Below are 25931 nucleotides of genomic sequence, written 5' to 3'. Positions count from 1 at the left end.
GTCCAAGGCCCCAGGCAGAGACAGAAAGAAGGCTGTGGTCTTGCTCCAGCCAGAGCTGAGGCCAGAGTGGCAGCCATGAGGTGGTATGGCCTCCTCTCAGTTAAATGGAGGTGATGATTTACACCTGCCCCTCCCAGTGTGTAACAAGGCCTTGTTAGACACACCACACACACACACACACACACACACACACACACACACACCCCACTCAGAGCTCTCAGGAACAGGCCACCTCTGCTTCAGGAATCAGACCTTCTGAAAGTATCTAGTAGGAAAGGAACCTTTGAGGGAATCAGCGTGAGTCTTCACCACACCTGCGTCAAGGTCCTGGAGTCCCTGCTTCTGAAACAAGGGCAGACTTCGGAGTTTCCGGAATGTCACCTACTGGGATCACTCCACTTTGAGATCCTGGAACAGATCATCCTCCTGAATCCGTCCTGAGAGAGAAGACAGAGCTACAGTAGCCTCGGGAAAGACTGGAACACAGGAAGAGACTCATTACAGGTCACCTGCGGACTTGGAGGACAGAGGGATGTGTGGTCAGGAAGCAGAGGACCCTGAGGGGAGGGATGGTTACAAGGGCTGGTAGGATGAAGCTCAGGGACAGGCTAGCCAAGTCATGGGGTCTGGGGCAGCTAAGACAGGCCAGAGGGAGAGAAGAGAGAAGGGGCAGGGAGAACAAGCCTCAGTCCTCAGTCCTCTCCCTAATGATAAGGGTCCCTCTCTCTGATGGTCTTAAACATCCAAAGTACAGGACTCCAGAGATGGCTCACCAGGGGGAAAGACTCCTTCTTCCAAAACTTCTGTGTTCCATCCTCCCAGAACCACTGTTGTCCTCTGACCAAACCCTCTCCCTCACAGTAACTTAAAACAACCTCAGAAACAACTGTGAGCTTGCAAAGGATGCCGCCAGCGATTATAATTATCCAAACAACATCCTCCTTCAGTCTAGAGTGGCTCTTGAGCAAGGTCATAGTTCCCCAGACAGATCAAACAGGAAGATGGGCACTGTGACGGTCCCATCTCTACTCCCAAGAGGGGCTTTGGGAACCAAGTGAGAGGGGGGCAAGAGTGGGCCCAAAGCACTTGGGATGCTCTGGGCCAGGTTCAGGATCTCCAGCGACCACTGCCCAAGGGAACCTGCCACTGTCCTGGGGATGGGGTCCAACTATGAGAAAGCTGGCCTGAGGAGCCACTGTGTAGGAAGTTATGGGAAGTGGCAGGCCCTGAGCACCCCCTCCTTCTCCTGAGTCTGGGGCTCCCAGCCCAGCAGGCACTATCAGCCCAGACATGATTCACAGCCTTCCAAGTTTCCACAGAAAACACCAGAGGGCAAGCAGTTCAGAATTCCAGGAATTTATGAGAGCCTTGGGAAGTTCTGGGAAGGCTTTCTGGCCTGGTCTCTCTGTCCCTCCTTTGGTTCTGACTGTCCCTGAGAGCCTCTGTAAGACTGAAGAGGGAAACACCCTCACTGGCACCAAAGACTGACATACACGGCTCCCTCTGTCTCCTATGGCCCAAGAACTATTACCTCCCAATTCGCCCTTGCAGCTCCATTCAGCCCTTCATAGCCCCCTAAATCCTCCGTAAGTTCCCCCACAGACTCTCACCTCGTTAGTCCTCACAACCAACTACATCCCTAAGTTCCCACAGCCAGGGAAACCTCCTCAGCCTCTGCTCCAGAGAAGGGTGGCAGGTAGTCCTTACCTGTATCAGTGGCCCAATAAGAACTGAACAGGGGCAAGGTACCACACAGAGGGGACCATGGCACTTCCTGGGGACAGAGAAAAGGATGGAAAAGGACCTGACAGACTGACATACCACACAGATGGTCTAGGTTTCAGAAGATGAATAAGACCTGAAAGCAAATGGTTATTTCAGCTTTAGAAAAACAGGAAAAGGGGGCGGGGGGGGGGGGGAAGCAACAGAGGCTAATACTGAGCAGAGACACGGAGAATCAATTCAGTAAGCCCACTCTCCACTAAGGATTTCCTCGGGGAGAAGGTGAAGAAACACTTAGGATGGAAGAGAGTCCCCAGACGGGGCTGCCCAAGGAATGCAGGTGAAGGAAGGACCATAGAGAGATATATGTGTGAGCACAAAGCAACAGGGAGTGACTGCTTGACAGATTTCAAAGATGGGTGAATGTGCATTTGTTACACAGGCCGAGGACTCCGGGGCATCCGACTTCCTGTCTGTTGCAATGGACGTGCAAGAGTCAAGGACTGTGGAGCCTCATTTTCTATACTGGGCCAAACTATCAGTTAAGTATGAGACACAATAAAGATAAAACTAAAATAAATCACACCTCCTACATATCCTTGCCATAACTATTAAAGAATGTAGTCCAGCAAAGTAAGAAAGAAAATTAAGCAAAAGGCATGGGCTTTGGTGACCCATCAAAGCAGAGGGAGTCCCAGACCCAGCCGGGAGTAGTCAGATTAGGGTAGAAGGCTGGGAAGGAGGTGTAGGGCAGAAGAATGGTGGCAAAGGGGCACTGTTGTGCTACTAAGAAGAAAGAAGGGGGCGGGGGTGGGGGTTCAAAGCTATGGAGACAAAGATATATGCAAGAAAACCAAGCTTCAACCTGAAAGTAAACAAAATGTCAATGGAAAGGGAGCTATCTAATCTTTTTAAAACATAGATAGTGTGTGTGTGTGTGTGTGTGTGTGTATGCGCGCGCACTGGTCCATGGAGACCGGAATGGCGTTGCATTCATTAGAGCGTAATTACAGGAGGTTGTGAGCTGCTCAGTGCTGAGAACTGACCTCGAGTCCTCTGAAGAAGCACTTATAGCTCTTCATAGCTCACTTATCCCTCCAACCTCAGCTTTGTGTGCTTGTTCTTCAGAAACAGGTCGCGCTGCACTTCCAAAGCCAGCAGAGAAGTCCCGAGTAGCTTGGACACCACACTTGGCTTCTAATTTGCTCTTGATGTCGGAAATATCTTCCTTACATGGTATCAGCTAGTGCCACATTAGGCTCACAAAGAAGGGAATGTCCTTAGGACCTTTCGCTGCACAGCCTGTCAATTATTATGTGTAACATGGTTACCCTGAAGCCCTTCTGAACTATTGAAATCCATCCTGAGGAGAACTAGGAGAAAAGGGGGACTAAATGTCTGGGCTGCGCCTAAGAGGTGGGGCTAAGGGCTAAGGGGCGGGGCTAAGGGCGGAGATAAGCAGATTCCTGTGTATTAGTAGCCAGACCCAGGCCCCAGTGAGCAAGGCCTTGTCTCAAAAGCCAAGGTATATAGCTTCCAAGGAAGGACATTCTGGGTTCAACCTCCTGTCTACACACACACACACACACACACACACACGCGCGCGCGCGCGCATACGCACAAATCTGCCTTTAGTTTACAAAAAGCAAGTGGCTGAGGAGGGCAGGGAAGAAAAGTAGAAGGGTGATCAGCAAACGGGAGGCGGGAGGGGCGCTGTGTAACTTCAGAATGTATGCCATGGAGCAGAGAGAGATACACCAGTGAACCTCAGGTCTAGGACTGGGAGGCTGAGACGGAGAGTTAATTACCATATTCATTCTTTGAATCAGAATGGACAATCATTTTCTTTAAGAGGATGACACGCGATTGGAGAGATGGCTCAGCAAAGAGCATTTGTTGTTCTTGTTGACGACATGGTGTAGATTTCCAGCACCCACATGGCAGCTCACTGTAATCCTGCACCAGGAGGATCCAATACCTCTGGCCTCCGTGGGTACCTGCACTTACATGCATACTCCCACACAGATACAGATAATTAAAAAGAATAAAAATAAGCCTTTAAAAGATAATGGCAAACAATACTTAAGTGCTACAAAAATGCGGGTATGCATTTTGGGGTCCAGCTGAGGTTCTTCATCCCCCACTTCCCTCCTCTCGGGGTGTCCAGGCACCCGCTGCACACCAGGCTGGAAGGGTGGAGTGGAGACGGGAACCTGTGGAGTTCTGCAGGGACTCCCAGCCCCCCTCAGGCTGGGAAAGAGTACCAGGGACAAGGCAGAGGAGGAGGCCTTCCCAAGGATCTTAATGTCACAGTTCTTTTAGGTGAAGGCCCTCTCCAACGATCTTCAAGGGAACAGCTCTCTGAGACAATCATAGCTTGTTTATATTTCTTTATTCTGGTGGTATGGTATGTCTTCCTTTATTTGGGGTGAACCAAGGGTTCTATAGTTTTGGGAGAGGGGATGAGACTATCAAGGGTGGGCAAAGGTACTGGTATGCCTCATTAGCATGGGGAGGTACTCCAGGAATCTCAGGTGCAAGGCTAGTTGGCATTCCTCATGTAGGTGGAGGGGTGGATCCCCCCAGGTAGAGAAGAGGAGGCCCTGCTGACAAAAGGAGTCTGACATTTTGTACAGAGCTCAGAGCTTTTTGGTAATGTCAGATTTGGACCTCAGCAGCAAGGTTTCGAAACAATAGGAGACTCATCTTACTGGTCCGTCGGGAGGGTGGAGCAGGCGAGAAGGAGAGACTCTTGAGATTTGGGGAGGGGCTCTTACTTTTAAAAGTTTTGTTCCTTTGTGTACCTTTCACTAGCTTTAAAAACTGGAGCCCGGGCTGGAGAGATGGCTCAGGGGCTAAGAGCACTGACTGCTCTTCTACAGATCCTGAGTTCAATTCCCAGCAACCCCATGGTGGCTCACAACCTTCTGTAATGGGATCCAGTGCCCTCTTCTGGTGTGTCTGAAGACAGCTACAGTGTACATAAAATACATTTTTAAATTTTTTTCATTAAAAAAAAAACAACAACAACAAAAACTGGAGCCCATAATCAAATTCCTTCGAAGTCTCTGAGTGCCTTGACACAGCATGCTAAAATAAAATATTTGCTGCTTGGACATTTTGAAGCATTTCCACTGGCTTTTTCTTAATCAGTTTTACAACCATCACCAAATGTAGATGGTACATTTGTTCTTTTCCCGAGTACATACATACAGGAAAACAAACCATCTCCAATGGTTACCCAAGAACTGGATGTCAACCTGAAAGAGCAGTGAGCACCCATCACCCACCTTCAGGTACCTATGACCCTACCCACACCACAGCATCCTTCTCTGGGCTCACATTAATAAAACCTGCTCTCCTTTAAGAGGCTTCCCACCAAGCTTAAGGCCCCTTCTCCCTACTAGAGACAGCTTATTCTATTTTTACTCTATGTCACCGAATGGCTAGAGTCCAAGCTGAACAGTGATCTGGGTGCCAGACTCCCTGGCAACATCCCTCCTTTGGAGCACACTGCTCTGCTCTGTACAGAGAACAGACTGGCCACTGCCATCCCCACACCCTGCGGTCCTCACGCTGCAGGGATGATCTTCAGCAAATATCAGACATGTTCAGAATGCACACAAGAACCTGGATCCTGTAAATTCAAACACATGGAGCACAAAGAGAGGGAGCACATGCCCCTCTAATAAACTTTAAATGTAACATGTGGACATGATGAACCCCTGGGCCTTTGTAGCCATTTTTTTTGTTTGTTTGTTTTTGTTTTTGTTTTTGTTTCGAGACAAGGTTTCTCTGTATAGCCCTGGCTGTCCTGGAACTCACTTTGTAGACCAGGCTGGCCTTGAACTCAGAAATCCGCCTGCCTCTGCCACCCAAATGCTGGGATTAAAGGCATGCACCACCACGCCCGGCTCGGAGCCATCTAATTGATAGTGAATCTTCACCATGTGATTTCGTAGTCATGCTTTAGACTCTAGAGTCAGTTTAGGTTGCTAAAACAAACCACCACATATCGGTAATATTTATTGCTCACAGATCTAGTGGCACGGAAGATTGGGGTGGTTCCGATCCAGTGTCTGGAGAGGGCAGGCTTCTGGGCTTGCGAGTCCCAACCTCTTCCCTATGTCCTCAAGTGTCCAGGAGAGATCATCTCTCTTGTCTTCTTATGAATGTACCAGTCTTGTCATGAGCACTGTGCAAACATGAGTACCTCCTGGTGACTTAATTCCTTCCCTAGGGACTCAGGTGCAACATATGAAGAGAGGCAGGTGACATTCAGCCTGCAGAAGGCAACACTGTGTGGGAGGCTGGCATGGTTGAATGGCTCCCATTATTCTGTAGCTCGATTTCCTGGGACAGCTAATTTGAGGTGTGACTCAAAGGATGGGATATTTAATTTCTTGTCCTTTCTTCATGCTACTGTGCTGGGGGACAGGGAGATGAGACCTGGAGCACATCTGTCCTCCCATGGACTCCTGTTGGGGATATCTAGGGTGAGTCCCATCCTGTTCTAAGGGCAGGCCACATGTCATCAGCTGGCCTTTGGCAAGCCTTTACCTCAGAAGAGTACTATTGTAGGTTTTCCTCACGTAAACTCTACCTGAGTAGTTTTGAAATTTTAGAGAAAAGCAAGTAGACAAATGCCTTCTGTGTCTTTGGATGCCAAAGGGTAACATGCACCCGAGTTCATGTCCCACACACCTTTCTTCTATACATGAATAATAACAACATTGAATAGCTGTAAACAGTGTGTGTGTGTGTGCGCTTGCACATGTGCATGAACTATATGTGTGTATGGATTTGGAGCAAGACATTGATGCTGGGTGTCTGCCTCACTCTCTACCTTATTATGACAAAAGGCAGGGTCCCTAGATGAATCTAGAACTCACTGATTTTGCCAATCTGGCTGGTCATCAAATCCCAGGGGTCTTCCTACTTGCTTCCTCCAGAGATGGGATGGTTGGCACATCCATACCCCCTTTTTACAGCGCTACTGGGGATCCAAGTCCAGGCCTATGCACTCATACAGACAGGACTCTGGAGCCACCTCCTGAGGTCCCACCCCAGCCCCCACCCTAACCAAATCCTATTCTAACAGAATTTGATTCCCTTAGAAATAAGCTGGCTATTGTATGATTCACTGAGACAATGCCTCACCTTGGATGTTAAGAAGGTTTTAAATATTTTTGGCTGTCATAATTCATAATTTAATATCTGCTACATTTGCAAAAGTATGTGTGAGGGAAGTGTGAGTTCAGACTGACTCCTCCCACTAGCACCAGCTTGCTGGCAATTGCTATGTGTGCCTCTCCTGGCCCTTCCTCCCCACTGCAGAGGCGTTCGTTACCTGCCTGGATCTGGGGTTTCTAAGTCCATCACTACATAGCTTCCGTGCCGCCTGCTCCTGTTACAGTAGAGGTCTTCACAGGTAGGAAGCTCACTGGGGAAGACGTGGTTGAACTGAGGAATAAGGCCATCTTCCCAGTCTGACAGTGTTAGGGCTACAGTCCAGGGACTGATCTTGCAGACGTCTGTGGCTAAGAGAAAAGATCAGGACACAGGCAAGAGGTGGGAGCTGGTCTGTTGACTAGAGTAAGCACGTACTGATTAGTTTCCTAAGCATCAACAGCACTCAGTTAACAACCTTGCCTCCATGGTATCTGTGTTCAGGGATTCAAGGGGACAGCTGATTACAAAGCTATGTTGACAAATACTATAGATTCTCTCTCACCTGATGATTCTGGAGGGGCCACATGTAAGTCATGTCCTAACTAGTAAGGTTGAAAATGGAGGACACTGAGACTCAGACAGTCATAAAGAACGACTCTGGCATTATCAAAAACCCCAAGCCAGCTGGGCATGGTGCTATACACCACACATGTTATCCTGACACTGAAGAAGCTGAGGCAGGAGGATTGAGAGTTCTAGGCCAACCTGGGCTAACCAGACACTCTCACAAAACAACCACAAAATCAAACAAGGATTGGTGAGGATGTTGTGAAAAGGGGCCCCTTCTCAATCTGTATAGTCAACAGGAATGAATGGAAACCTTTGGTGTTTATGGAAACAACAAAGAGGAGCCTGAACACACTAAAAGTAGAACTCCCTTGTGAGCTGGCAATCTCACTGCTGCGTGTACGTGCCTTTGCACGTGAACTCGGGGTGTTGGGGAGATTCATGCATGACTGAAATTACTGGGGGAACACACTTGTGGCATTAACAACTGGGCAGCAGAAGTACCCCCAGATAGGTTATAACTTTTTGCTTAACCGAAAGCCTAAACCAACGAATCTCTGACCTCTGTGAGCTGTGCAACCTTGGGAAGGCCACTTTACCTCTCTGACTTTCTTTCTCTCTTCTGTGTTATAAATCAGAACTGTTCATACCTCCTGCTGATAGTGCTGACCAAGCAGCACCTGCCCCTTGGTGTACAGACATATCAGACAGCAGTGGAAGTGGAGAAGCAGAGCTGGCTGCTGCTCCAGGCATCCAGGCAGGTGTGGTAGTATGAGCCAGACAACCCTCATCCCAGGCTGGTCTTGGTCTCCATCCACAACAATCCTGCAGGGCTGCATGCTGTTTCCCACAAGCGTCTGGGAATAGAGGCCAGACCATGGTTGGCCTGAAGGCTTGGCCCAGGGCCTGTTCTGCTGATGCGCCTCCTGGCCTCTGTTGCCTCACTGTGATCTTCACCTCCACACACCAATAGGCCAAGCCTATTTCCCAGGAGGGAACAAAAGCCTGCTCAGGCTCACTGTAGCTGTCCAAGTCATGCTCAGTGTGTTCAAGATGGGAAGCCCATCCGAGTATCAGCATTGAGACCCAAGCCCCGTCCAGGACTGCAACAGTCACCACTGTGATGAAGGCTGAGTATGCTTGCAGGGAATGGGTGGTGCTGATGGTGCCCATTTTCCAGGAGTAATCTGGAATCTAAATCGAAGGAAAAGCTATGAAGGACCTCAGTTCGGGGGGACCTGGGGCCTTCCGAACCCTTCTGTTCTTTAAGTGCAGCCTGGTGGGCTTGCACTACTAGGTAGGTCAATGCAATCACAGAGGCAGACACTAGAGAAGACTCCCCTGATGGTTTGGAAGAGATGATGGGGCCACAAGCCAAGAAATGTACATGGACTCTAATAACTTTCAGAAGGAACCAGACATACTGATACCCTGACTACAACCCAGGAAAACTCAGTTTAGACTTTCGACCTTCAGAGCTTTGATGAGAAGAAAATTAAATGTGTGTTGCCCTAAGTTGCTGTCTGGAGAAGTTTGTTAGAGCAGTAACAGGAAGGAGTCCAGGATGAGCCCGTTTAGTACTGCGAAAGCCTGCCTCCTACCCTTCCTACTATCATGGAGCCAGTCTTTCCCCCTTGTTGGTGCAGGACAGACAGACAGACAGACAGACAGACAGACAGACATGATGTGGCTTTTCAGAGTTGGGTCTTTACCCGATCACACTGCTTTGCATGTAAGACCCGAGGAGTGTTGCTCACAGGAAATGTTCTATCATGGCGGCGCTTACGAGATTTGATTGGAGAGACTGAACCCTTCTGTGTGTCCTCAGCACAAATCACATGCCTAACTTGTCATTTAAGGTCTTCAGCAGGCGAATGGCCAGCAGGCTACAAGAAGTGCTTCCAAGGGTCTGCATGAGCATGCCCTGTGAATCACCTAAAGCAGGCAGCCCACCCTGTGCACGGTAAGTGGTTCTTGTAGAACACAACGCTTTCTCCGTGGTGTTCCGGCCAAGCAGTGTTTTACCATTTGCTTGAATGTCTCAAGCATTGGGGTGCTCACAGTCTGTAGGCTGTTTCCAAGGGTGGTACTGTGGTTTGGATTTGGTCCCTTCCCAACAGAAAGGCATGGGGGAGTTAAACCATTGTGAGGGGTAAAAGAGGCAGAAGCTTAATCCCACTGTGATGTTTATTTAGAGCAAGGTATTTGGTTAGGAGTGAAGTCCCTATGACTGATTCATAAAAAGAGAATCCAGAGGTGATACATGCAATGCACACCCGTGCCTCTCTATATGTCCTGTCTTGGTACTCTCCTGGGAAGAAGGCAATCAGATGTGAGCAACAGACCTTGTGTCTGTCAAAGACTGAGCCAAAAGAAACCTCTGTTCATTATAACCAACCCTGTGACACCACATCCCTGAAAGCAGCAGACAGACAAGGACACATGATAAGTCCATCCTTAAAGAGGCAGATGTGGCTTGTGAACCAGCCTCTGCTCTCTAGGATGATGGAAGGCTGACACACTCACTCCCATTTGACACCACCCCTCCCCTGGCCTGGACACAGGCAGATACGGTGCTCCATCAAATTGCCACCAACTGCAGAGGGGCCTTTCTTCATCCTGTCACAGGGCGTCCCAAGGATGTGCTGTTTGGATATCACACGTACTAATGAATCCCACTTCCAAGTATCAGTAAAAGCTGACACTTGCTTCTTAGAGGATGGATTGTTTCTTTTCCACTACTGGGGGCCCCCTCAAGGTCTCTGGGGCAGTCAATGCAACTTCCATCTTAGAAAGAGCTCTCAGGGGGCTGGTGAGATGGCTCCGCGGTTAAGAGCACCGACTGCTCTTCCGAAGGTCTTGAGCTCAAATCCCAGCAGCCACATGGTGGCTCACAACCATCCATAACAAGATCTGACGCCCTTTCTGGAGTGACTGAAGACAGGTACAGTGTACTCACATATAATAAAATAAAATTAAAAAATCTTTAAAAAAAAAAAAAGAAAAAGAAAAAAGAAAGAGCTCTCAGCGGTGACGTCATGAGTGGCAGGCCCTTCTTTTTCCTGTCAGTATTTTTAAAGCCTCCGGGACCCTTTCCCTACACAACTGTTTGTGGAAGCAGACCCACCCTGTGGTTACTGCTGTCTTCGGAAGTTCCTGCACAATACGGGAACACTGCAGAGGAGGTGAACTACACTGTCTCGGGGCAAGACTCCAACTGAGAATCGGCCGCAAGTATCCTGTGCCAACACATACCTCAGGATGATGTGTTTATAGCTGTTAACATGTTTGGATGCTTTCAGCACACACACCTCTCCTCATCTTAGGAAACAGTGTCTGTGTAGCTTCAGCAAATCCCAACATCAACTGAGATGCCTTCCTTTATTAGTGTTTAGAATTTCTTACAGATGCAGACTGAAACGGCTTACAGCATGGGCACCACTGTGTTTTCTTGGATCAAAAGGTGGATATGGCCGCAACCGGTCTTCTCCCTGCCGCCCCCACCTCTGTCCACATGCTACTGTGGATACAGACCGTGTGGGGGACAGACCCAGTCACACACCTGACCCTGCTGGCTGTTGTTTTCCACTGCTGGCCTCCAGGAGCAGCTACAGACATAAATTTGGCCTCTGGTGTTGACCAGATCTCTTGCCTCTTCCCTAGGCAGTGAATTTTGGCCTCTAACCAACCGTGTAACTTCTGTGGCTAGAAATAGACATTTTTCTAGAAGCCTAGACAAAGGGTAGCTGTATCCAGGGAGAGTGTAGGTGCTTGTTGGGAGTGCTATAGCTTGAGTTGGAAGCATCTTCCAGGTGTCCATGTGGTAATATTGGTAGATGAAGTCTTTGGGTCTAAGTCTAAGGGTCATGAAACTGTGCCCATCAAGGGCACAGTGTGTACCTGGCTCCCTCTCTTCTACCTCATGGAAAAAGTAAGTGGCACTGCCCCTCCTACTCCCTCTTGGTATGACATGCTGCCTTATTCAGAGTAAAGGAACTGGCAATGGTTGACCCTATGAAACCATGAGCCAAAAGACTCGTGTGCATCCCTTTCTAAACTGAGTTGATTATCCTATTTGTTATAGTGACATGTAACATAAAGGAAGGCTGAAGGAAGCTTATAGCCTCTGGAGACATGGGCATCATATCCTCCCATTGACCTTTAGTTAATGGGCTCAAAGAAGCCCCACAAGACAAGACAGAATACCCAAAAGAGAAGTCACCCTTGTTCAAAGCCCCAGCCTCTTCGATTAGTGGCTGGAGCTTCTCCAGATTTTAGCTTCTGCCCCTTTAACAGAACCTCTGTAGACCACACCCCTCAACTGAATCACCTAGGCAAACAAAATAATGAATCATAAATTTTATTTCAAAATGTAAACGTCACTAAACATGCATACATGTTAAAACAATAAAATTTACAATTTCATTAATTTTTTTTCTTTTGCATAGGACATTACAATATAGAATCTATGCCTTACAAAATACATAACAAAGTTTTATCCGAGCAAGCCAAGGCCAGATTGGGAAACTGTACAACTGTAATACTTCACTGTAGTGATCCAGGAAAGACGGAACATGGCCTTTGGAAGCATGTTGGGAGCTAGGTTTAAACAAAAAAGTTCGTATGGGAAAGGGAACTGGGAAGCTGCTGGAAATGGCCTTGGACCTTGGATTTTGCCTTGGGGTTTTGGCAAAGGATCCCCCAGAAGTTCCACCGATGGCTTTTGATGGGAAGCAGTCACCTGGGCCTGTCCAACAAAACCACAGCAGGGATTCCCAGTCACCAAGGAGGGACAGGAGCTCTGACCCCACAATGCATAGTGGCTCAGCAGGGAGCCTTATGGTACTGTCCATGGGGTCCCCACACTCGGTACCCAGGGCTTCTCCAGTGTGCAATGGGGGAACAGAAAGATCCTTCTACCCACATACTAGGGTAGACATTATAAGTCAGGTCTGCCACTGGAGCAGATGACCAGGCAGTGTCTGAGTCACAAGAGACATAGAACTAGCTACTCCTGGGGGAGGAATTCTCCTAAGTTTAGAGTCTCAGTACTGAGACAGGCAACCTGGCCCACAAGCATTGGGCAAATGAGCACAGGCAGCCTACCCACACTAAGTACTCTAGGGAAACAGCCAGGAGAAAACCCTGCTCTCAGGCCTGACCTAAGTTTCCTGCCCACCCCCAGGAATGCGGGGGAGGTGTCCTCTCTGCCATCCTGTTTGTTTCTAAATAAAAGTAGTAAGGTTTTAAAGCTGTGTGAGATGGGGGAGGGGACACTACGACTGGGCTGGGCTAGGCTAGAGTTCCAGAGCAAGTCCACTAACTCTGTATGGGTCAAAGAAACCAATCAAGCCTCTCTTCCCTGGTGGAATGGGACCGCTGGCCACCAAGAGAAAGGGCCTCTCCCTCAGCAGTGCTCAGGCCTGTATCAGTAGTAAGCTGGACTGTGCATCCATGTTTGGGTACGAAATTCTCTGGAATGTGTCCAGGACAAACCTTCGAAGACTCAGAATCAGGAAAATTAGTCACAGGACCTGGCTCTTCCTCATGCCATCCTAATTTCAAAACAGTGAGTCAAACATCTGGATTTTAGCTTTGAAAGATACAGCCTCCAGAACGGACAGATGGAAACTTTGGACAGAAAAAAAAAAAAAAAAAAGACAAAAGTGGGTGACCTACAAAGCATCTCTTCCCGATCACAACATAGCTACACACAGACCTTCCAGCACTGTCTCTAACCAAATGACCTTTTGTGAAGTGGGACAGGGGACGGGGAGGGACAACGGGGAACACCTGTCAGAGGTCAAAATAGGTAGCCTTGTAACCAAAGCCACAATCAGAGCTGAGAGACAAGGCCAAGCTATTGCTCAGGTTAGTCTCACACGGACGGGCACCCCTGCTTGGTGGAGATCCCAGCCTCTAGGAAATGCTGTGACCCTGTGCAGTCCATCGTAGCACCTGCTTCTGGCAAGAAAAGGGCCAGTCTTCTGGACGGAGTGGGGCCGAGGCATTCGTCTTGAAAGGTATCCGCTCTGTTCTGCCACATTTCTCTTGGGACCAGAGAATGTCACCTCCCCTCATCCATCCCCACATCTAAACCACCCCTCACTGGGGTTGCCAGGGTGCAGAATTTTGCACCCGGAGGCTGCACTCTGGTGAATTGTCCACCTGCCCCAGTGCTGGACTCAGAACAAGGTTGCCATGGTGTGGGCTGGAGGTGGGGAGCCTTTGCATCTCATGTCCTGTGAGTAAGGGGCATGGCAGGACACAGTAGGGCACCTCCAGGACCACACTCCCATCCAGGGCATCACTGTCCACCCCTACGTAGCACCCATCAAGAGAGAACCGAAGGCCCTCTTTGGAAAGGGCTATTTTCTGTATGGCTGTAGAATTCAGTAGGCATCTGGGGAACAGACAGTGACCCCATAATATGGCTGATGCAAAGAAGGACTTTCTCATTTGGGACATGAGCTAAACTCCAGCCCCTTGATGGCTGAAGTCCAGAGTTCCGACACTGCTGCAGGAACTCTCCCTTCACTCAGGCACTTTCATTGTGGGATCTCTGATTCCCATCCCGAAAATAAAGATTTGACTTTTCAGTATTATTCCTGGGCATCCTAGGGGTTCCTCAGTCAAACTGAAACCAGAAAATATGGCCATAAACCGCGAAAACTCAAAGATCCTACAACAGACCCGGGTCTGGGAAGACTGCATCTTCGAAGGCATCCCTTGTTTATTATGACAAGATGGGAACCTAATGAAAAGCCACTGGAACTGAAGTTAGTCATGTTCCTTCCTTCCTCCCACCCCTTGAAGACATGAACTGAAGCCCCAGATGATATGGGGGGGGGTCTATGAGGGGTGCCCTGGCCCCATGCCAAAGGACCACACCCTGCCATTAAAGGAGAACCACTTTGGGAATGAAGACACGTTCATTTGCCAAAAATAGCCAACGCCTGCATATTTCTGTTTTAAGGCAACGTTACCCTTCCATCTATCAGATGGAACAGCCCTGGGTCATTCAGAGGAAAAATTAAATTAAGTGCTCTCTTTGGAAACAGCCTACGCCCACTCTCCCTCCCCCTCCCCCCCAACCCGCTCTAAAACAAACCAGCTCTTTCTTTTATTCCAAGATGATGGGGCTTAGAGTCCTTTTATCCTTCCTGTGTGCAGACAGTGGCAGAGTCAGAAGGCCTCCTGCTGTGACTCTGTGGGGAGGTAGGTCACAGGGAGACACCTGGCTCCTCCCAAGGAGAGACCTTGGCTGGTCTTTGGGGCACACTGCTGCCTCTGTCTTCAGAACTGTGGATGTAGGTGCACCAAAGGACTTTGGAATAAAATTCCTGAATCTGGAATGTGAATTCCTGAGACATGAAATGTGTTCAGAGTGTGGCTTTCTCTGCCTCACACAAATGACTTTGGGAGGGACTACACTTTGGAACTCAGCATGAAGATCGCCACACCCCAAGCACCCAGGGCTCCCTTCTTCAGTCAAGGTCCTGGCCACGTACCCCACTCTCTTCCCCAGGTGAAATGCAAGCAGAGCTGTTACCAGCTTTACATTGGACCAGGGCAGGGACCACCCCCGCCCACCATGCCTGCTTTTGGCAGCAACAATGCCACAGCCTAACTCAGCACCTACTGTGCCACCAGAAGCCACCATATGCCACTGTTAGCCTCTTGTAGCTGACACAGGTAGTTAGAAAGGGGTGCCCAAGATCCATGTGGGAGCCACATGACAACAGCCGGAAACTGCAGACTTGGCTGGGCATGGTCTCTGGGTTTCCCCTGTGCTGCACCCCCACACTGTGTGAGGGTTGGGGCGGAGGCAGAATGGCCACAACCAAGGCACACTGGGCCCAGGAAGCCCATCTATGACCCTCTGAGTCACAAGGGCCGATCCTCCACATCAAAATGAAGAGAGGTCTCTGTAAGATAACCTATGTCCATCCCAAACCCACCCACCACCCAATACACACTCACGCACACGCATGTGCACACATACACACACACACACACACACACACACACACACACACACATACATATCCAGTCCTGGGGCTTTGTGTTCCTAGGCCCCAGAGTTCTTGGGAGAAGGGGAAGAATGCCTGAACCTCTGCAGGGTGGGAGGAGATGATACTCCAAGTATCTGCAAAGGAGCAACCAGAATATGGTCTTGCTGACGAGGCCCAGCACCTGAAGCCAATGTAGCCCAGGTCTAGGCTCCAGGAGAAATAGAGCAGGTCTGGTTTCTATTCCTGCTGTCCTACCAGCAGCAGGCCACCCACCCCTGCCCTGACCCATACTGCACACTGGGTGCGGTTGGGTGCTCTCAAGCAGGGCAGGCAGAAGCAGGCCAGAAGAGTGGGTAATGCAACAGTGTGGAACTGTGGGTCTGCTAAGTCTGTACCCAAGGTTCTGAGAAAGTCATCCCCACAATTTTCATCCGGTGTCCCCCAGAGAAGCAGTCCTTGACTCTCCAATAGCATCTCCTGGAATACCTGCTGTGCTGCTCTGAGGCCCGTAACTGACGATGCCATTGCCACCATCAGTCCTGTGGGATGTGTGAGCGCTGCCACACTCACAGATTGAAGAGGCAGAGGGGGCGTGGTGGTCCTGTCCAGTGGCCCACGAGAGCTTAGGAAGCCAGATAAAACAACACCAATTTTGGGGAGAAGCAGGTTCAGTACAATGTGCCCAGGGTACTATTTCCCAGTCTGAGAACATAGTGTGATAGTGAAGGGTCCCAGGTGCCTTCCTGTAGGACAGGCAGGGCCCAGCCGCCTCCATGGGTGGTTGGCAACCATGATGTGCCAGTCCGAGCAGGGTTTGCATCTGGCCTCCATTTTCCCAAGGATTTCTGGAAGCAGGTAGGTAGGCAGGCAGTCAGGCAGGCAGACAGGACCAGCCTTAGAAGGCAGAGGTCCTTCACAGTTCCATAGGCGAGTGCTCCCATGGTCTGTCATGGCTTACCACATCCCTGTGAGGTGGCCGGTCTCTTAGCCAGGCCAAAGGGCAGAGAACCACAATTGAGTGGTAGGCAAGAGAGGGTCCTAGGCCTTTGGGGGGGCTGTACTGCAAAAACACCACATCGCTGTCCCCAGCTGTCCTGTTCTGCCCCAATGTAATCTTAAACCTCACAGAAAACTCCAGAGTGCAAATCTATGTACAAAGTAAGGCGGCAGAAAGGCATGCCCTCACTGACCTCGTGGACCGCGTTCATCCCTGAGAAAGGGGGGTGGGGTGGGGCTTCAACACCGCTGAATCTCATCTTCGTGGATAGCTGTATTTGTGCAATTTGTGGGTGGTGTTTTTGTTTTGTTTTAATTTTTTTGAGATTTTTTTTTTCCTTTTTGTTAAAAATTGACACCTGAGGTGAAGAAAACTGTTTTGCTGTGGACTTCTCAAGTTCGCTCAGCTTTCCTATTACCAAAGGGGTAAGGAGGCGCGGTCCAGGTGCGGGTGCTCAGGGTGAGCTGGCTGGGCTGATGGTGGGGCTGCTGGCATCCGAGCGGCTGTAGTCGCTGAGCGAGCCGGTCCTCGAGCCCCCGCCGCGCCGCTGCAGCATGCCTGGGTGGAAGTTGGCGTGGCGGCGTGCGTGCTTCGTCAGGTGGTCGCTCCGCATGAAGCGCTTCTCGCAGATGGGGCAGCTGAACTTCTTCTCGCCCGTGTGCGTGCGATAGTGCCGTGCGAGCTCGTCCGAGCGTGCGAACTTCTTGTTGCACTCCTGCCAGCTGCAGGCGAAAGGCCTCTCACCTGCGAGGGGGGGACAGAACAGAGGTAAGTCACGGCCACGCCACCGTGAGCCAGGCTACTGGCTCTCACCATCCTCTAAGGCCTATCTTCCTTCCCATCCTGTGCCAAGCCCACACCTGAGATGGAAGCAGACGAAGAAAGAACATGGCCTGCTGCTCCTGCTCTGACAGAGACCCTACAGCAGGCTGGGGATGTATCAAATTTCCAACAGACTCTTGTAGACTCAGAGCAGGATGACAGACAACAATGATGACCCCCACTAGCCCAGAAGGGGCCCACACAGGCGTGGAGAAGGCAAATCACAGTGGAACTCAGAGGTAGTGTGGATTTGCTCAGTCTGGATGGACCAGGATGCTCTCCTTGCTCAGATCAAGGGACAGGCTAGCATTTACCCAAACTCTTTATAATACACAGTGGGGGGTTTAAAAAAAAGAGAGAAAGAAAAGGAAAGAAAGATGGATCAACTTCTCTGGAATTGGAGGAGTCCCACAGTTGCCTTTCTTTTTCTCTGCTTCCATGCCCTACAGAGGCCATAAGGAAGATTGCAAGCTCCTTAAGTTAGCCCACCTAAGTCCAACAAAAGAAATTCACAGCACCCACCCATCCACGGACACTTGGGGTCACCTGACAGCCAAAGAAAAATTAATCTGAGCACTTGGGAGGCAGAGACAGGTGGATCTCTGAGTTCGAGGCCGGCCTGGTCTACAAAGTGAGTTCCAGGACAGCCAACAACCATATGAAGGCTCACAACCATCTGTACAGCTAAGTGTACTCATATACATAAAATAAATAAACCTTTAAAAAAAAAGGCAAGTTCAGAGGACATGGACACATACACATACCAGCACTGAGAAATTAAAAATATTCTTTTTTTTTTTTTTTCTTTTTTTTTTTGGTTTTTCGAGACAGGGTTTCTCTGTGTAGCCTTAGCTGCCCTGGAACTCACTTTGTAGACCAGGCTGGCCTCGAACTCAGAAATCCGCCTGCCTCTGCCTCCTGAATGCTGGGATTAAAGGTGTGCACCACCACGCCCGGCCAAAAATATTCTTAATAACTCCAAAAAAGCTGGAAATATACTCAAAGAAAGAACTATCCTGAAATAAAAAACAAAATTCTACAAAATATGTGAATGTCCAGTGTTCTGACTCCTAGGACTGTTGAAGACAAGGCCCATGTATGCTGTGTTGGGTTTCCTTGTTAATTTTCAGGGGAAGATCCTGAGAAGTGACCTTCAAGACCAAGCAACCTGGGGCATGGCCACTAGTTGGCTGCCCATGCCTGTTGGTTCCATTTTCCAGGATTGTGCTTCTAGTATATTCCTAGCTTTTTGTTTTTAACAAACAGTGAGGGGCTAAAAGCTGAAACCTCCTAGAATCAGCACAAGGGCTAAAAATATGTAAAAAGAGGTACAGACTGGTAAAATAGAAGACAATGAATATGCTGAACTGCTGAATGAAAAACAGACTTGTCAGTGTGAGTGGAGTGGGAGAGTAAGATGGGGAACTGGGCAGAGGGAGGGAGGCCATGTGCAGAATAGCATCCTATTAGGAGGATTTCTGCATAATTACCGCACTGAGTGAAAAAGGAGACCTCAACACTTAATAGGTAGTACGCAAGAAACAAACACCAGGCCGGGCGTGGTGGTGCACGCCTTTAATCCCAGCACTCGGGAGGCAGAGGCAGGCGGATTTCTGAGTTCGAGGCCAGCCTGGTCTACAAAGTGAGCTCCAGGACAGCCAGAGCTATAAAGAGAAACCCTGTCTCGAAAAACCAAAAAAAAAAAAAAAAAAAGAAAAAGAAAAAGAAACAAACACCAGGCTATCCCCACCAGAGCCAGGCAGGACAGACAGACACTACATGTGTACATCAGGCTGGACATGCTGGAGGGCAGCTGAGTTCACATCTCATAACTCCAGCAAAACCAAGAGAAACCATGAGCCAAGGGCAAGGTGGAGGTTTGGAGAGGCGACTCTATAGGGCCCAAAGGTGCACAGAGGCAATAATTCCAGGGAGAAAGTAGTTCTGTGCAGAAAGCATGATCAACATATCAGATAGTCTTAAAGACATGGGGAGAACTTACTTTTATTTTTATTAGAGAAAAAAGGTGACAAGCTACAGAAAATATAGGACGGATCTGCACACAAGACAACAAGGATCAAATTAAAAGCACACTAAAATGCCAGATGGTTGTGTGCAGCCGGCCAAGAGCCCAAAGGCTCTGGGTGCCTTTCGTATGTAAAACTTCTTATCTTTTCCAACAGGGCCAGGAGAATGCAGAAGGCACTGTAATCCCAGCACAGGCCCCAGCAGGTCTATGAAACTTTACAGTTCCAGTCACAGAAACCCAGCACTAGATTTCAATACTGCGTAGGATCAGTGTCACAGACAAATCCTACTGCCCATCAGAAAATGTGGCTTTCAAGGAAATGGTGGAAGACACACAGTAGAATTAAAATAATATAATAATTAAAATTATATATTCATCAGTTCACGGGGAGATGAGGAGAAGGGTATGACTGAGGTAAGTTCTTAAATGTAACTGCACAAAAGCAACAGATTAATTTGAGAAATTAAGAAACAAAAATTATATATATATAACAGTACCCAACAGGACAACTGAAATCAGATCAGGGGAACAGTACTGAATTGAACACAGCTTTATTATAAGCTTTTCTGTATTGCAGGTCTTCTTAAAAATAACAGTAAAGAGTAATATGATCTTTAAGGGCTTGCAAGAGATGGCTCAACAGGTAAAGGCACTTGCTTCATCAAGCCTGATACCCCGAGTTCCAGCCCCAGTACCCACATGGGAGAGGGAACCAATTCCTAAAAATTATCTTCTGATCTTTACACATGTCATGCCACTCACGTGTATCACCATATCCTATTTTTTTTTTTTAAAAAAGGATGCTTAAATACATTTTAAGAAATATTTAACCCAACCATGGTCAGAGAAATGGTAATACACTGCTAACTGGCTCCAGAGGAGGGGGCTCTTGTCAAAAGAAGATGGAAAAATGTTACATGCTGATTCCATTCTCAGACATTGATTGACAAGGCCTATCAATCATTAGCACCTTGGCAGGGTCTGGCATTGCATGTGTTAAGTCAGGCCCAGCCCCCTTTATACAGACGGTACATCAGACAAGTGCCCAGCTGCTTGCAAGCAGGATAAGCAATGAAAAGACACAGCCAAACCTTAACCGCTCCCAAACCTCTGAGGTGGCCCAATTTGGAAGGAGAGGAGAAAACAAACAAACAAACAAACAAACAACAACAAAACCCTCTTTGTAGATATAATTAGGGTAAAAATCTTGAGATAAACTACAAGTTACAAGAGGGAAATTTAGTGAGGGGGACATGGCAGTAAGAGACTGGAACAGTCTATAATCTCTGCGTTGCCAGCTCCAGCACTGGAGATGAGGAGGAGCAGGAAAGTGATTCTCCCTTGGAGCCTCCAGAAAGAACCACTCCTGCCAGCCAGTGTCTTGCTCTTAGATTTCTGGTTTCATTCAGGAAATCTGAAAAGTACATTTCAGCTGCTTGTAGCTGTCCTCTTTGTGGCTGCATGGCACAGCAGCTACAGAAGTGAATCTGCTACCCAGCTCTCACCAAAGGGCCCACGTGGTGATGCTGTTCACAGCCGGCTCTGGCCCAGGCCTAGCATGCTCTAAGTGCCTTATTCTTATTTGCTATCCCCAGCTTAGATAGGGGTTAGGGATGGGAGTTGGGTTCAGGGTGGAGTCAGAATCCACTGAACTCAGACTCAACTATTTCCTAAATAGCTCTGGGTCCCTGTCCTTCTTGGGACCTTTCTGCTTGCATCCCGGAAGCCTGTGAGATGTTACGGATGGTTACAGTACTGTAAGGGCAACATCTGAGGAGACAGCTTCCTTAGGGAGAGGAAGGTGGGAAGGTCTTTCCCCAATCTCACTGAGTACATGCTCAAGACAGGGCCCTCGGGACACAGTCCCCACCCCAAGAGATGATGGCCTCCATCTGCTCTCTAGGCCTGCATCAGCCCACATGCAAAAATAAAATAAAATAAAGTTTGTGGACAGAAATTACAGAAACTCAATCTGGATGTTCATCTATAGTGGTAATATCAAAGGCTGCTGAGGAGATTGACAGGAGCTAGTATGAGCAAGGATGGATGGATGGACGGATGAATGGATGGATGGAGGTGGGGGACACAACACTCCATACTTCAGAGCTCCTAGTAGTTGAACAGCCTCTGGTAGGAATTGTATTTGAAGAAAAAAACCAAAAAACAAAAACAAAAAAAAACACAACACAAAACAAAACCCAAGTAGCAGTCCAGAGAAGTGAGGCCATCAATTATCCCATGGCCTCTGGAATTTTTCACTGAACTCTTTATGAAGAGCAAAGGTAAGGTAGGTAATGTTACTATAGTCAACACAATTTTATCTCACAGCCCTATGAAAGGGTCTCAGGTGCCTACAGGAGGTATATACCCCAGCATCGCTCTGAAAGTGCCGTTCTGGAGACTGGCCTCAGGGTGGGGTGTACCTGAACTGAAACAGCACAAGGCACACCACAGAGGCAGGGGAAGGTTGGGGCGGGCAGGCAGACCAGCACCACAGCTGGTAACTCCACCTCCCATCACAGCAGAGGGTGTGGGGTGGGCTAACCAACAGCCCCAGTACCACGAACTGGAATCCTGCCTGCATCTGCCCTCCGAGGACAGCGCAGCCCACAAGGATAAGGTGAAGTCTAATTCAAAAGAAGGCACTGGCCTTCTTGGGAGGAAAGGGGAGCTGAATTTGAGCCACGATGACCTGGTGGGCAGGGAAGAAAAGGAAAGGAGGTTGAAGGCCAACTGCTGTCAAGGCTAGGCAGTGTTTGTGGCACAGGGTGGGGGAAGTGCCTATACAGGCACAAGCTATAGGCCAAGTGAAGGCTGGGAGGGACCCTATATGCTGGGTGCGGGAGGCGAGTGGGTAAGGGGAGGCAGGGGGCGATTTAAGCCTTGTGGGAGGAGGGGAGGTACAGTGTGCCCTGGGGTTTGGTGGGAGATGGGACTGGCCACGGGCAGTTGGCGCGCCAGAGACATGGTTACATAAATGTTCCCTGGCGCCGCCGCGAGGCCGCTGGTAGCAGCAAGCAGTGCATGGCGCGGGCTGAGCGTGATTGCCTCATCTTATCAGGGAACACAACGTCCCATATGCTCTTGCCCAAGCCGCAGGCTTGGGCGGGAACAGCATGTTCTCAGTGAAGCCGGCCGGAGGAGGGGAAGCGACCGCAGAGGCTCTCTCCCCGCCGCCAAAGCCCTCACCGGGATTGAATGCGCACTGTCCCGCAGCAGAAGGACACACAAGTGCTGCTGGCCTCCCAGAGTGTTCTAGCTCAGAGCCTGAGCTGGGTCTTAGGCTGCTACTAAGGGTCCTCTGGTCCAAAGGGCATACTCCCAATACTTGCACTAGCCAGATAGCTAAGCCTCACTGCCACTAGCTCCTCCCCAGGTGGGTGGGCGGCTCTTGGCTCCAGCAGTACCTGCACAAACCACAGTGCCTTCCTTGCTGCTCTGTGTGAGCCTACGGCTCAGGAGTAGCAAGTGTTTTTAGAGGATTTTCTGCTCTCCCACCTCTGCTTCTTGTATGCAGTGATAGCGGTGGGGCAGAGCAGCCACCTGCTTAATCTTGGATTAGGTTTACTGCCCAAAGTCCAGCATCCAACTGGAAGCCTACCCTGCTCTCTTACTGTGGAGGGATAAGAGAGGGCCAGGGCCTGTAGCTCTGACTAGGAGATCCTGAGAATGCAGATAGATCCATCCATCCATCTTATGCAGTATCCCAGATTCTAAGATCAGCCCTCTGTAGGCATAAAGAATCTATGTGCGAGTCGGGAGGCAAGGCAGAATGGTAAGAACCCTTTAAGAGATCCTACACCTTGCAGACTCCCAGTCTCAGCTACTCCATACCAGAGTGGGCTGCCATTCATTAGTAAAGAGCTTCAGTCTGTGGTCACTGGCTTAGGGCCACTTCTAGTTTCAACCTCAAGAATGCCTTGAGGTAGTCTCCCACTCCGGGAAGGCCTGCTTGCTCTCCTAGCATACACACAGCTCAGCAAACAGCTAAGTATTTGGGTTGATCAACTGGAGACCTCCAAGAAAACTCGGGTATATAGATAGCCTCAGTGGGTTAGAAAGAATTGTTTCTGAATGGTGAATAGACTTTCCCAATTCCTTCAGGGTACATCTGGTTGGTGTCTTGATCGCTACAAATGCTAGTGACCAAGACAGCTGATCTGCAGATGACTTGTCTCCTCCACCCACGGACCAGGTAAGAGACCTATGCGCCCCCAGGAGGAGAAGCAGGCTAGTGGCAGAGCCAAAGTCATAGGTATGATCCCTGACTCAGTCTGCATCAGGAGAGATGCACACAACACAGCAAGGAAGCTGTCTCCTCTGACCCCATACTGCTGCTAATGCCATCTTACCTTTCTCAGTCCCTGGGGGTGGGGGGTGGGGGTGGTATGTGAGGGAACTCCTGCAGGACACAAAGATGTATGCCTGAGCAAACTGGTAATGCATGGAACAGTGAGAACCGCTGGCTACAGATGCTGTTGTAGCCCCTGGCCTGCTGCTGTGGGAGCCAGTGCCACTGATCTCAGCCAAGAGGCTAAGAAGTGATGAGCACACTCACGAGCCATCAGGACGCAGAAGGAAGACTGCTACTTAACCTCAGAACCCACTTCGGACTGCTATGTGTCTTGAAAATTTCAGCAATGGATGTAAGGATATTTCCTGATGTTGGCATTTTAGCTGTTGCAATTTGGTATGGGGTAACTTGTTACTAAGATGTGTCTGGAAGATTAAGTGAGGAAAGCTCTGTGAAGGAACCACCCCTGTTAGAGGATACAACTGTGGCAGCTAGTAACTGGTGGGCAGGAGGTCAGAGCTAGACCCAAACACAGTGGCAATGCCATCAGACATCACTTGTCCCTCACCAGCTCCATTTTAAAGATTTATTCTATTTTTTAAATACATGTATGTTTATTTGTCTGTCTAGGTGGGTGTCTTTGCCTGTGAGGTGCCACTGGTGACCAGAAACTGGAGTGGGGGGGGCATAAAATGTATTAAAACAACTAGTGTCTATAGTGGTTCATACCACACTTCATGTATTACACTAGAATGAGTTCTACATGGCATCAGTACAGCACATGGCCCTCCATAAATAGATAGTACTTTTACATACTGGTTCAAATTTCAAAAATTAAGAGAACATTTAAGTTGTCAGATTCGAACGTGAAAGATGAAACCATGGATGCTCTATGAGAACTGTGTTATAATACTTGGGTAAAAGTTCTTTCCATATAAATCAAAGTCCAGAAGCCATGAAAGATAAGACTGATAACTGGACTACACAGAGCATCATGGACGAAGTCATTATAAACAAAAGGTAAGTGACAAACAGCAAAATATGTATGTGAAGCTACTACCTTCAATATATACACAGGTCATGGAAACTGGAAAAGCCAGTGGAAACCAGGCAGACACAGTTCATAAGGAGAATACAGTGGATCTCTCAAACAACCCCTGACATCCCTCTACCACGATGTCAAGACAAAGGAGTCCACTGAAATGTACTTTTTATTATTCACCAGATGGTCAGGCTACAGGGACACAGCCATTCTGTCCCTCTGCTCAGGACAACTGTGAAAAGCTCCTCTCTGGGAGACTGGCAACATTAGAAAGATTGTAAACGTGGCCACTGAGACTGTAGCTCAGTACTGGCCCATTACTGGAGAAGACCAGCCCCCACTGTTGCATTTTAAACACTGCATATCCTTCAACCCTCTAAACCTTTCAGTGCCTAGCCGACAAATGTGTGCACACCTGCACACTTACAAAATGCACTCACACAAGACGGATCAGCATAGCTGAAGCCCAGAAATAAGAAGCGTTTTTCAATAGATGGTTAAGGAAACTGTGGAACATGTGTACCACAGAAAGTGAGTGTTCTTGGTGGACTGCTATAGACAGAAGTGAGGAAGGCCAAGTCCAGAACAAATGCTTGGACCATTTGGATAAACAGTATGGGTTGCACAGAAGTGAGAATGGGCTCCCTCCAGGCAGACAGAAGAAAAGAAAGACTGGAGAACAACTTAACCCAAGCCAAGCTCCCCAACTCCTTAAATAATCCATACGGCAACTAGAAAATGATCTAGTCATGATGGGTTTGGCAAGATGGAACAGCAGGTAAAAGCGCTTACCACGCCTGCCCGACAGCAAGAATCAGGTTCTTGGACCCCCACATTCAAAGGAGAGCACAGAGGAAGCAGCCGCCTCCCCCCACCCCGCAGCTGCCCTCTAATTTCCACATGCGTGCTGTGTCACAAATGCTGCTGTGTGCATGCATATACAGCACACAATAATAAAAAAAAAATAGAAAATGAGACTCATGGGTGTTGTAACCTTAAAAACTAGACACTGGGGCTAGGAGAACAGCCCTGTGTGCCCCTTGCCTAGCACACGAGTTGCAATTCCAGCATGACAAAAAAGAAGGATAAAAATTAGACCTTAAATAGTCACATTTCAGCTGGAAATGGTAGCTCGTGTCTGGGATTCCAGCATTGTGGGGGTGGGGAGGCTGAGATTGCCCTCCGTTGAGGCCATCCTAGGCTATTTGGTGGATTTCAGGCCAAGCTGGGCTCATGTAAAACACTGTATCAGTAATAAAGGATAGTAATTT

General features: G+C 48.8%; 1 protein-coding gene across 1 annotated transcript in view; it reads right to left on the bottom strand.

The window, feature by feature from the left end:
• Positions 1-13093: 13093 nt before the first annotated feature.
• The window catches only part of Klf13 (KLF transcription factor 13), a 50525-nt gene continuing 37687 nt past the window's right edge, over positions 13094-25931 (bottom strand). The window contains exon 2 of the mRNA XM_021167116.3: positions 13094-17217. Coding sequence (XP_021022775.2) covers positions 16928-17217 — 290 coding nt within the window. The 3' untranslated portion in view covers positions 13094-16927. The remainder of the gene's footprint in view (positions 17218-25931) is intronic.

This window comes from Mus caroli, unplaced genomic scaffold (genome assembly GCF_978045245.1).
Source record: "Mus caroli unplaced genomic scaffold, Mus_caroli_1 scaffold_8, whole genome shotgun sequence".
Classification (NCBI taxonomy): domain Eukaryota; kingdom Metazoa; phylum Chordata; class Mammalia; order Rodentia; family Muridae; genus Mus; species Mus caroli.
Note: the sequence above shows the minus strand (reverse complement) of the source record. Positions and strands in the feature narration are given on the sequence as shown.